The sequence below is a fragment of the Ambystoma mexicanum genome, chromosome 9 (assembly GCF_040938575.1).
Source record: "Ambystoma mexicanum isolate Mex_15411 chromosome 9, UKY_AmexF1_1, whole genome shotgun sequence".
Lineage (NCBI taxonomy): Eukaryota > Metazoa > Chordata > Amphibia > Caudata > Ambystomatidae > Ambystoma > Ambystoma mexicanum.
Genome location: NC_090931.1, coordinates 541,876,697 through 541,889,956, shown reverse-complemented (window position 1 = coordinate 541,889,956; position 13,260 = coordinate 541,876,697). Strand labels below are relative to the sequence as shown.

At 45.2% G+C, this 13,260-nt stretch overlaps 1 protein-coding gene across 1 annotated transcript in view; it reads left to right on the top strand.

Moving 5' to 3' along the window:
• The window catches only part of LOC138488252 (uncharacterized), a 2,582,589-nt gene that overhangs the window by 1,163,550 nt on the left and 1,405,779 nt on the right, over nucleotides 1-13,260 (top strand). Inside the window, exon 16 of the mRNA XM_069615092.1 lies at nucleotides 3,854-4,025. Coding sequence (XP_069471193.1) covers nucleotides 3,854-4,025 — 172 coding nt within the window. The remainder of the gene's footprint in view (nucleotides 1-3,853; nucleotides 4,026-13,260) is intronic.

Sequence of the window (13,260 nt, the reverse complement as noted above, 5' to 3'; positions counted from 1 at the left end):
ATTTAGTACCCTCCAACAAGACTACCTTCTTGTACATCCCAGTGATAGACTAGTGTAGTGTGTAAGGACACCAGTGACCTCGCGGTTCAGCCGAGTCAGGCAGAAGCAACTCTGTTACCGGTTACTATCATAGATCTCTCATCTTGCGCCTATGCTTGGATCTATGTGATGACTGCGACCTCCATAATGCCAACGGACCAAAATGGCAACTTTTCTTTTTTTCTTTTTTTAAAACCCCCTTTACACCACATATATATGAGGGGTGACCCCCCCCCCGCATACCCCCACCTATTACTATTATATCATATACCCCCCACATATATATTTAGTGTAAGGGGGTATAAAAAAAAAGTAGGAATTTCGCTCCATCAGACTTATGAGGGCTACACTTTGGGCCATTACCCTATGCTTCATTCCAAGAGAAGAGTGGAGACTTCTCCTCCTTGACTTTAGCCTTCCCTATTTTCTCACGGGCTGGGGATTCTGGCATTCCTTCTTCATTTTATAGGGGTTGTCACCTTGGACCTCACTAACTCCTCCCTCCCCCAACCATTTAAACCTTTATGGGTGAAAGGGAACGCCAGCATTACCAGTGGCATTCACAAAGCGGTCTACTTACTTAATACAGTGTGGTGTCAGGACGACTCTTTTGCAATAAATAGTGAGGTAGAGTCCTTGATACACCACATGCCACTTAGTATCTATAATTTCCATCTTCATGTTTTCTGTTTCTCTTATTTTTCTTAGGCAGAATTGCATGCAGTACCCTTGGGGAATACTACACACAATTAAGACTACAGGTGTAAGCACAATCTCACCTTTGGTACAAGCCTGTACTATACAGTTATGTGGTAGCAGTGGCTGAGCAGCCAGGCTTATCTCAAGAGGGATGTGAGCAGTACACGATGCTACACAAAGGACTTGCAATCACAGTAGTTCAAACAAAAACTTACACAAGGTTTCTTGGTAAAAGAATATACATTTATTTACACATTTAGAAAAGATTCCACTAGTAAGAAGCAGCTGAATATCTCACTATAATACACTGCAGTAGACAACCAATAAGTTTCTGAACAAGTTAGGCTCCCCTGAAGTGGGAGCAAAATGGCACTTCAGGAACTTTAGTAGTAGTTTGCCAGAAAAAGAGTTATGTCGATTTAGGAGCAAACAAGACTCCAAAGTTTGGAAAGTTTCACAAACTTTCACCGCGGCAGAAAAGATTTCCACACTGCATTTGCACAGTACTTTATGGATGAAGAAAAGCTGTAGCTGAGGCAGTTGTACCTGGCAGTTTCTGCAGATCTCGCTGATCCTGAGCTTCAGATGTGGGGACAAGGAGGATGTCTGGAGGTTCCTGCACTAGCCAGGGAAGAAGCCACAAGCTTGGCTAAACGTCGGTTTTAAGGTGTGAGTGCCTTAAAGTCCACAAACTGGTATCCTTCTCACTGGCTATCTGGTTTTCAACAGCACTCTGAAGAAAATTCGACCAGCATGGAGACGGTGTCCAGGTGGCTTGCGAGTTGGTTGTTCCCACCAGCTCAAGGGAAGAAGTCATCCTTGAAGGGGCTTCTCTGTCGAGGGAGTTTCAGGGAATTCGGACCTGCAGCAGGGCTTCACCGGGCAAACCAACGGTCCAGGAGTTGCATAAGTCGTCTTCCTTCAGCTCGTCTTTGGTTATTTTGTTCCAGTGGTCGATTCTGCCTTCCAAGTCCCAGAGACCGGCTTTTACACAGTTTTCCCCCATTCATTCCAGCCTAGCTGTCACTCACCTAGCAGGGTGGCTGTCCTTGCCGGACAGTCAGCCAGCCAATCACGCCAGAGTGCATTCAGGTCTCCTAAGAGACTTAAGCACAGGGAGTTTCGGGCACCTCCCTCACATCCTGTCCACCCCAGACACTCAGGCGCCAGAGGAGGGCTTCAGCACTGGAGCCCGCCAAAGGCCATCGGACAAAGGGACCAAACCTGGTTTGGTGCGCAGAGTTAAACACAAGAAGGACCTTTCCTAAAAGAAACGGCAAAAAAGATGACCGGAGTCTGTTTTTACAGAGGGGTCTTTGGCTGGCTGACCCAATTTTTAGCTACCGGTGTTCGTGGTCGGAAAAAATCATGGTAGTTTGTTCTAAAACCACTGCCACCAGCCATTTCAAGAGGAAAGGGTAACATTTGTCTGTTACATCAGTGTTTAGACATAGGGGATGCTAGGCAACCCCTCCAGCACTCTATAGGAAGATAGTGTGAGCTGGGTCTGTACATTTAAAAAAGACTAGCAAAGTCAATTTAACTTTACATGCACTGGGAGACAGTAGTCAGTCCCAGAGAAGGTATTTAAATCTTGGGAAGTCTGAAGGACATCCCTGTGCCACTGCACTGAATGTGCTGTGTGACTCACAAGAAAAAGATGATGCCTATGGAGTTTGTCTAAAAACTCCATATCCACAGAACACAAAAGTAAAGCACACATCAAAATACATGAATGAGTGGGAAAAAAGCCTCACACTCTTTCCCGGTAAAAATTAAAATCCTAGAAATCCAGCAAAGTTGCTGGGGGTTCTCAAAAGTTAAGGTAAATTAGCACATTCTTGAGAAGTCTCCCTAACAATGTTATGTTGTGATGCTTTATCTTTTTGTCATGGAAGGGTAGGGTTGCTATTTTCTTATTTTTTTTGGTTTAATGTTATTAGTTTTGGCTGATTTGGGGTGGAGTCACCAATTGCCAACTACTGTCCTGTAAATTGTAGAAGGCTGAGGAAGGAAGTACTGCATTACAAACATTCCATGCTTGGTGTATACTCTCATGGTTCAAAGTGTGGAGGCGTGCCACAGCTGTAATGATATGTTTTTGCTTCCTATTCTGATTCACAATAATGTGAGAACCTGGGCATTTGATGGTGCAACCTGGCAGTGGTGTAAGTACTGTGGATTTTGCTCACAGCTGCTGTTGTGTATTAAAATTACCAGTCATGTCAAACCAGTACCAGAATAATTGAGGTTAGTACCTGGGCATTAAATTGTGAATGTTTGCCAAATGCCTATACAAAATCCCATGCTAGTCTTTGTCACTTCACTCAGCAATGTGGCTCTCTTTTGGGTGCTTTTCCCTACTGGTTGAGAAGCACTGTCCTTTATCAGCCACTCCTAGAATACCTTGCTTCTTTTCACTTTTCTCTCATTCCACGTTGCTACCTTTTCTGAATTTCTTTAGATCTCTTGCCCCTGTCAACACCAATCGCTCTCCTGCTTACTTCAATACGCCTGAGAGTAGTGCACGCTGTACAAATATCGCCAGTCACTCCCCTTCTGTCATTTCCTCTGATCACCTGCCCTCACCCTCTTGTCTATCTTTCATTGTGCTGTATTTTATGGTGGTGTTGTTTATCTTCCCAATAGTCTCTTTATTCGGTCAAAAATGTTTATCACCCTTTTTTCCACTCTTTTTCATTTTGTGGCACTTCTCTCTTCCACCGTCTCATCTTGTATCCTATTCTTTTTTTCTATGCTGCTTATTTATTCTCAATTTCTCCTCCCTTTCACCATTTACCTTTCTTTTCTCTCTTGCCCCCAAAACCTCTGAACTATCTCGTCAGTGTTTGTGCTTGGCCTCTTTTCCTCTTCTCTCCTACCTTCCTTTCGCTTTCAGATTTGTTTTCCCTTCGAGTTCTTGCCCCCTTTTTATCACCATTTGCAACTCCCTCCCCTGTCAGCTCCCTGTTTGCTTTTCCACGGCTTCCCTCACTGTGTTCTTCCCTTTATGATTCCTGGAGCTAGGTCCACTCTCAATAAATACCCTAACAATAATAATAATAATATTAGTACCTAAAACACATTTACACGCTTGACCTCTTTCTGGTTACAGGAGACCTGGCTCAAAACGTTTGACCCTCTGGCTGTGAAGTTAACAGTTTCTGTGTATTATGACCATGTGAAGCTTCGCTCCCAGGCAAGCTCTGCAAAGGCAGTTCTCTTACAAACGACCAGAGGGAAGAAAGACGGCGTTGAAAGTAAAGAGTTTATCCTGCGGTTCACCGGTAGGTGCCTGCCTCTCTACCCTTCTTGTAATTGGTGGATGGAAGACAAGTTGAGTGAGAGCACGAGTTGGTGGAGGGACAATGTAGGTAGTGGTTCTCAGTGGCAGCCAATTCACACACGGAATTAGACCCAAGTGTATGTACATTTTTTTTTTGTTGATTTAGCTGAAACTACAACTTTTCAACATTTGTATACAAACTTATGATGAAACATATATATATATTTCTGAGGCTTGTGGAATCTGCTTAGCTCACATGCTGTGCATAGGCCGACATCTAGTGGAAGCTGCAGAGTATTACAGTTTGTTTTTCGAAACTCGAAAATGGGTGTCGACACAGGGCATGCCAGTAATACTATACCTAGTGTGGCGTCCACTGTACCCATGATCCCTCCTGCGTGTAGGACCCTCAGATAGTTTTTTCCGCCATACTTGTCGGAAGCATTGTGCGGAGTTCCCTGGCTTTAGGCCATTTTGCAAAAAAACAATATTAATTTCCCTGTTCTTTCACTCCCACGTCGAGACATAGAAGATCGACGCCGTCCGAAGAACAAACAACCATTGAGAGCTGCACGACTTTGGGCCTCGGAAGGCCTCTGGCCTCCGCCCTGCAAGTAGGGAGAGTGGGGGGTGGAAACATAATCTACACTCCTTATTTTCCTACACACACTAGCCCGCTGCCATAAGGTGACATATGGAGAGTACTCCATTTAAATTTTGCCCCAAGAGCAACCGCAAGTACCCTTGGGTTGACAAACACGACGCCTGTAATCTCTGCTTGCCGAGGGACCACCCCGAAGCTAACTGCAGAGAGTGTAGGCTTTTTAAAGCTAAGACACTCAAGGACCGCTCCACTAAACGTTGGGCCCACCACGCCAGGCAGCTCGAGGCCATGGAAGCGGTGGGTGCCTTCAGTGATGGCAGCGACGCTGCCCTTTCGGACGGCGAGGGCACAGGGGTGTCTAAAGACACCCAAGCGCTAGTCCCCGACCTCAGAGGATTGTCTGGCAGGGCAGTTATGGGGAACACACCCGGCGACACAAGCCCTACCCTCTCTTCTTCTACATCTAAGAACACAAAGGCCAACCGAGACTCGACACGCGTGTCGAGTTCACTGAAGAAAGAGGCACAAAGAGAGCGGTCCACCGAATCGCTGTCCTCTGGGCGTTCCAGGTCGAGATCACTGCATGACACACGGCAACCGTCCACAGTTGCCAAGAGTGCCTCGCTCACTAAAGTAACGGAGGTACATTCTTCAGAAGACGAATCTGACCTCCATCCCCAAGCCACACACCCAAAGTCGGCTCCGGCAGACCGTGCGGCATCTGCCTCTGAGTCCCGACGTACACACTCAAAAGAGAGAGAGAGTACCCCCGAATCTCGACGCCAGGCGTCTAAAGATTCCGGAAAGGCCAAACAGTCAGGGAAACACTCTTCCACTCACGGGAAAGGGGACAAACAGCAGAAAATGTCTACACATTCAACTTCTGCACCCCAGGTACATAAGGACAAACACAGGTCGTCAGATAAGGACAAATCTAAGACCTCTGCCCCTGTCCATCCCACTCCTTACGATATGGGATTAGAAGATGAACCTCAACAGGAGGTGGTCATCCCCAGTCCCAGAGAATGGAGCACTGAGGACATAGACAGGGTGATGAGGAGAATGTCTTCCTTAGCTAATTTTTATGAAAAAAATCTGCAGCATTTTCTTAGCTATACACCTGACAATGCTACTCCTTCAGGATCCAAGGACCCTCAGCCTCCTAATAAGAGATCTCGGCTTGATACTCTTGCTCAGGGACTGTCTTCAGACCCTTACTATATTCAGCCTTACCAACAGAATGAGGATGATCCAGATGTACTGGTGCTGCACGACCAAACTGGGGTCGAGTATTATGGAGATGATGATGAGGAGGAGGAAGACTACGCGGAAATCTACAATATGGACTCCCCAGTTAGCAAGGGACTACAGGTTACTGACTCACCTATAGATAACCAGCCCCTTCTAAATCAGGTCTTGGCTAAATCTGTAGAGCACTTCCACATAGATACTCAGGGGGCCCAGGAAGAGAGGGACTTTGCAGAGGAGCTAGTGGGGGACAAGAGACCCATTGCTAAAGACATTCCTATTCTCAAATCAATCCAACATAGAATTGATCCTTCCCTTCTCACTCCTAATCTCACCAAAGCTGTGAACCCCAGAATTGAGAAGATGTTCAGGACCACCCAGTCAGACCCTCTTCACATAAGGGGTCAACTGAAGCCCGACTCCTTGGTAATCACAAACACCAGAAAAAGAGCGGGGACCCTCTATCATCATCTGAGGCTCCCCCAGACAAGGAGAGCAAAATAATTTATCGGTTAGGAAGGAAAGTAGCCTCCACATCCGCTTACCAGGCAAGAATCGCCAACTCCACCACTCTGCTGGCAAGCTATAATTGCCACCAGTGGGAACAGGTAGCTGCTCTCATTGACTCCGCACTGGAACCACTAAAGGGTCAGTTGGCCCAGGTCGGAGGGTAGAGCCATGTCCGGTTGCATTCTGAAGACAACAACCTTTAGAGTATAATACTCTAAAGTCCCTGGGACAGTTGACGAATAAGCCCATAAATCGAAGAGGGAATAGTAACTTTCATCGCTCACGTGGCCAAAATTCCCAGAGGGGCTCCAATTATGCACAGGGACAGGGTACATCATGGGGTGGCAACCAGCAGACTACCCAGAGTTACGGCACAGGTAACAAGAGGAGCCGTGGTTGAGGTAGAGGCAGCCCCGGCAGAGGCGGTACGCCTCCTGCAAAGCAGTGACGTTCCGCTCAGGGTCCCTTCCCACGCATCCCCAGTAGGGGGACGCATTTCCAATTTCACCCAAGCATGGGAAGGGATCACATCGGACAGATGGGTGCTGTCCACAGTATCCGCAGGATACTGCATCGAACAGCTAGAGCGCCCCCACAACCACCCTCCACGTTGAAAGATACATTCACTGAACCACCAGAAGATCCTCCTTGAGGAAAGGAGGTGGACTGCCCCAGGGCAGGACAAAGACTGATATGTTTGGGATATTTCTTCTCTGTGAAAGATAGTGACCTAAAGACTCTGGGTAAGTCTCTCGTAGCCAGGACTAATTTCTGGCAGAGGGACTCCCAGGACCCCCCTTGTTAATTTCCAAAAAAAGAATTGACAATGCGCCCAGTATTAGACTTACGCCCTGCAAACAAGTATGTCTAGCCCCAAAAATGTTGCATGACTACTCTCGAAGAAGTAATCCCCCTCCTAAAAAGGGGGGATTACGTGGCAACATTGGAAATTAAAGAAGCCTATTTTCATATTTCCATGATCCCAGCGCACATAAGATTCTTGCACTTCAAGGTGGACAGTCTGCACTACCGGTTCAAGGTGCTGCCCTTCGGTATAGCCTCGGCTCCAAGGGTATTCACCAAGGTACTGGCGGTGACGGCAGCACACCTACGCAGGGAGGCAATCCCAGTGTACCCTTACCTGGACGACTGGCTCGTCACGGGGGAGACCCCAGTAATTTGCAGATCAAACATCGAAAGAGCAATCAACCTCCTCTTTGAATTGGGTTTCTCTATCAACGAGAAAAAATCAAGCCTGGTGCCAAGCACCTCCAAGCAGTTCCTAGGAGCTGTACTAAACACTCAAGAGGGGTTGGCCTTTCCATCAGAGGAAAGAATTCGGAATCTACAACTGCAAATTCCTCAATATCAGCCCGGTCGCCAGATAAGGGTGCGCAAAAACGATGCGTTTGCTAGGCATGATGGCGTCATGTATTTACTTGGTCCCCCACGCGCGCCTGCGCATGCGACCCATGCAAGAATGGTTGGCGAAACAGTGGTCTCAGGCAAGTGGTCAGTGGGACGATCTAGTGCTCGTTTCGCCAACACTTGTACACTGGTGGACAAGAGAGAACCTGTCAAAGGAGAAACCCTTTTACGATCCGGAGGTACAAGTGTCAGGATTCCATGGTACATGTCAAGAGTTTCAAGGGTACATCATTTTAAAAGAAAAAGTGTTAGGATTCCAAGGTGGGTTACTAAGGCTTCCTCAGCATACACTTTTAGTGAACACTAAATTAAGAATTCTTATTTTAATTACTTTCCAGCATTCCCATTTACAAGTAAACACAATATATGTAGATTAATATTTATAGAGTGATGTTTGGGTTATGTTTGGTAAGAGTTGAGAATTCTAACTGAAATATTCCTTAATGAAACTTACAGGAATCACTTGTTTCCCCAAAGCAAGATGGAGTGTCCTTTCTGCAGCAGTGATTGGAGGGAATAGATTATGAGGTAGTTTGGAATGTTCATCAGAGTTCTAAACTGCCTTTCATTGTAGTTGCCTTAGAGGCAGGTTACAGTTTCTTTAGCTCTAGTAAATTATTTTAAAGTATACATAAATCTTAGTATTCCAAGAAGATTTTAGAATTTCCATTTCTCCATTGGTTTGAAGTTGAAGTGAAACTTATCCTGGAAGCAGTGAAGATAAGTACAGATGAAGCAAGCTAAATTAACTTTTTTAGTCTAAAAGTCAAGGATTATCAGTTTGTATTTTACCTAAGAAAAAAAACTGAGTGAAATCTAATGTTAATATTTTTTGGTTAGGAAACAGTTCTGTGTTTATTTTTTGAACGTCGCTTGTTGCACGTAATTTATGAATCATAGTTCATTATTGCGCATGTAATTACTAACAAGGCGCGCGTTAACCTGCAGTAGAGACTTGCGTGTTTGTTTGTTTAATATTAATACACTCGCTTGCGTCCCTGTCGGGGTGGGGAGCACACCTCCTCCACCACACAGCTCAGGGTCTCTGGTCTCACACAGTGGCCAAGAATCATATCAATATGCTAGAACTCCTGGCAGTCTTCAGAGCGCTTCGAGCGTTCAAACCCCACCTGTTGAACCTGTCAGTACAGATCCTAACAGACAGTATGACAGCGATATTTTACATAAACAAACAGGGAGGGACTCGTTCGCCAAATCTGTCCAGGCTTGCCCAGAAAATGTGGACATGGGCACTCAGACGGAACAGTTACCTGTCATCTCAACATGTTCCAGGGGATCTCAATTCACTAGCAGACGCTTTAAGCAGAGATCCCCTCCCAGTAGAACACGAATGATGTCTACACAGAGAAGTCGTAGAAGACATCTTCTCACAGTGGGGTTTCCACACTATAGACCTATACGCCACAAGCGAAAACAGGCAATATCCAGGATTCGCATCCAGGTTCCCTCAGCCAGACTCCAAGGGGAACGCCCTGTGGATGAACTGGTCAGGGATGTTTGCCTACGCTTTTCCACCAACACCTCTTATGAGGAAGGTGGTCAACAAGATGCACAGGGAATCGATGACGCTCATCCTAGTTGCTCCCATGTGTTCGAGGCAACCGTGGTTCCCACACGTACGCAGACTAGCAGTGTGCGAACCCATCAGACTCCCGTGCTGGCACAACCTACTATCCCAGCACCAAGGTCAAACAGTGCATCCTCAACCCAGCTCAATGAACTTGGCAGCATGGCTCCTGAAGTCGTAGAGTTTGGACATCTCAACTTACCACAGAGGTGCATGGACATCCGAAAGGAATCTAGTAAACCAAACACGAGGCACTGTTATTTTGATAAATGGAAGAGATTCATTATCTGGTGCCAGAATAAGCAAATCAACCCGGTTGATTGCACTCCTTCCAATATTGCCACCTACATGCTCCACCTGCTGGATGCAGGGTTGGTATTTAACTCACTCAAGGTACACCTGTCGGCGCTGTCAGCCTACACCACCTCCCATAACAAGGTTTTGTGGTGGAAAGTACCAGTGGTTAAAGCCTTCATGGAATGGGTAAAGAGACTCCACCCTCCAATTTCTAACCCACCACCAGGAGTGGACCTTAATGTGGTGCTTGCTAAACTCATGGGCCCCCCCTTTGAACCCATGCATAAAGCCAGTCTCAAACACCTGACCTATAAAACTGCCTTCTTAGTAGCCATTACATCCATAAGAAGGGTCGGTGAAATTCAGGCTCTGTCAGTGCAGGATCCTTTCTTTACTGTTCATAAGGATAAACTGGTTCTACGAACACACCCTAGGTTCTCACCTAAGTTCATTTCTAAATTCCACGTTAACCAGTCCATTGAGCTTCCGGCCGTCTTCCAAGAACCCAAAAGCTCTGCTGAGGGGAAACTACACACTCTAGATATGCGAGAGCTGTCCTCTACTATGTAGACCAGACCAGGCCGATAAGAAAAACAGACCAACTGTTTGTCTCCGTAGCTACAGGCAGAGAGGGAGATCGCGTCTCTAAAGGTGCCATCTCAAAGTGGATAGTCAAATGTATCCAGCTATGTTGCTCCCTTTCTGAAAGAACTCTGCCTTTTACACCAAGAGCCCACTCTACAAGAGGCACTGGGGTCACTCTGGCTTTCATTGCAAAGGTACCCCTTGACACCATTTGCAAAGCAGCTACTTGGAGCTCTATTCACACTTTTGCTCAGCACTACTGCATTGACACTCATTCCAAGACAGATACTCAAGTGGGATAAGCGGTTCTAAAACACCTGTTTGCTCATGACCCTATGCACAGCATGTGATCTAAGCAGATTCCACAAGCCTCATAAAGGATACATTAATCACCGTAATCGTATTTCTGATGCTTGTATCTGCTTAGATTCACATGCGCACGCCCTTCCTCCCCTCTGAAAGAAGGCGCATGGATGCTAGTAGTCTTATCTATCTTATCTGCTTGGATACCCTGTACTCAGGCTACTCCTCATGCTACCTCATGTCAGAAAAAATACAATCCGAGAGTCCTACACGCGTGAAGGATCATGGGTACAGTGGACGTTACACTAGGGATAGTATTACTGGCACGCCCTCTGTCGACGCCCATTTTTGAGTTTCGAAAAACAAACTGTAATACTCGGCAGTTTCCACTAGATGTCGGCCTATGCACAGCATTTGAATCTAAGCAGATACAAGCATCAGAAATATGATTACGGTGAGTAATGTATCCCATATATGTGTATAAAAAAGTATTAATAAATATTAATTCATCTACAACTAATATATAATAGATAAGGTGACAATTTCTTTCAAAGGACTCCTCAAATATAAAAGCATATTTCTTGAATTCACAATTCTATTGCACTTCGCCGAGTGGTCCAGAAGTTACCTTTCCAAATTCAAGGCATGCGAGAATTCACTAATAGCAATGTACAGACTCATTTTAGAATTACAAAAAAAAGACAACCAACGCATATCATCATCCATTACTCCATGCCACTGAATATGTTTAGCAAAATGAGTTTTCTGAAGCTCAATTAGAGCAGGACAAAGTGAAATTAAGTGTTCCCGGGTTTCACTACAAGTTAGATTTTGGCAAAACCTACAGAAGTTCATAACTCGAGGTGTGATTCTTCTAGTTGCCATACGCTGTTGTGTAGGCCACAAGTTAAATCATAGCCATAAAATAGATTGCCGGAGTCTTAGCGATGGTACTTTCAATAAGTTGGGCTCCATGTTGCCAATTTTCTTATCTCCAAATGGCTGAGTCGCAAATTGTTTATATAGCAAACACTCTCTAGTTTTAATCCAGTCTATCTGGTATTTAAGCTTTTTTACTTGATCTGGATTGGATAACAACATTTCGATAATTGCATCAGCTTGCGCCAAGATCTGATATATGCTCTCTAGCCACCTCCATCCAAAGATATGTTGGCTAGCAAACACATAAAATGATAGAACTTTCAACATAACATCCAAGGTGGTAGAAATTAAACATTTCCTAAATAGGGCACAAAGACACCACTGATGGAGAGCGTGGAGCGACACCAGGCCCAGCTCATATCGCAGCCACAGGCTGGGCACACAAGACTGAAGGTTTAAGATTTTTCGCAAAAATTTCACTTCCAATTGATTTAACCACTTAGTTGGTAGAGGTGCTCTGGTTTCTAATTCATAGAGTAGGCACAGCACGGTTTTCTGATTCCAATACATGGGTGCAGGTTTAACTGAATATTTCCCAGATTTGTATTGGAGGATTCTCGATTGCGATATGGCTGTATCGTGTTTCTGCTCAACACTCTCCAAGTGACCTCTTGACTGAATTGAGGTTTCAAATAACATACCCAAATACAAATAACTGGAAATAACTTCTAGCTTGACACCATCAATAGACCAGCACATTCTACCTCTGGATGATGTATTGGGGCAATAGACAACTATTTGAGATTTAGTAGTGTTAATTCTCCATTGATGTATGACTCAAAGGCATTCAATAGGATCTGTAGCACACAGGGGTTTTAGCAACCAGGACCATGTCATCTGCATAGAGTAAAACATTAATGCTACGCCCTTCTGATTTGGGTGAGTCAGAAGGAATGTCATCAAAGGTAAATCCGATATCATGGATGAAAAAATTGAAGAGGGCTGAAGCCAGGATGCACCCTTGCCTCAGCCTTCGAGAAGTACGAATGACGCTGGGCAAAGCTCCTCCCATTAATAACTGAATCTGCACCGAAGTGTTTGAATAGAGAGCATAGATGATATCAATGAAATAGCCTGGACACCCGTACTTTTGCAGTTTGTCATTCAGTAGAACTCTTGATACTGAGTCAAATGCTGCATGCAAGTCTATGAATGCAAAGTAGATAGGCTGTTTAGTTTCCTGACATTGTGCCTTTAATGCATTTAAGCACGTGGGATTTATGCCGGTGCCCATACCAGCCACAAACCCTGATTGCTTTTAGTCGTGCTGACAAGATGCTAATGTCCAAGTGTTGAAGTCACGGAGGATGAGACATGCAAAAATCTTACTGGGGGCATCCAGCAAGGCAATAGGGCGGTAATTGGGTGGAGACAAGCAATCCTCCTTCTTAAAAATAGGAAGTATCAAAGAGGTTCGCCAAGAACTGGGAATATCACAATTTGTCAAAATGTGTTGAAAGAGTTTAAACAAGATAGCTGCCCACATAGATGGATTTGTTTTAAACATAGCGTTATGCTGCCCATCTGGGCCCGCAGCACGCAAACGTTTTGATAAGATCTTCAATCATGTCAGGAGAACAATCTACTGGCCAAGACGAGCATTGTGGGTAGTTATACAGATGAGTCAAATTGTGGATCAGCATACAGATCAAAAAAGTGACTGCACTGCTGCCCTTCCTGGTTTGCATTAGCTTGAGCGCACCATTGATGGTCAAACGCGCGATCATTCAT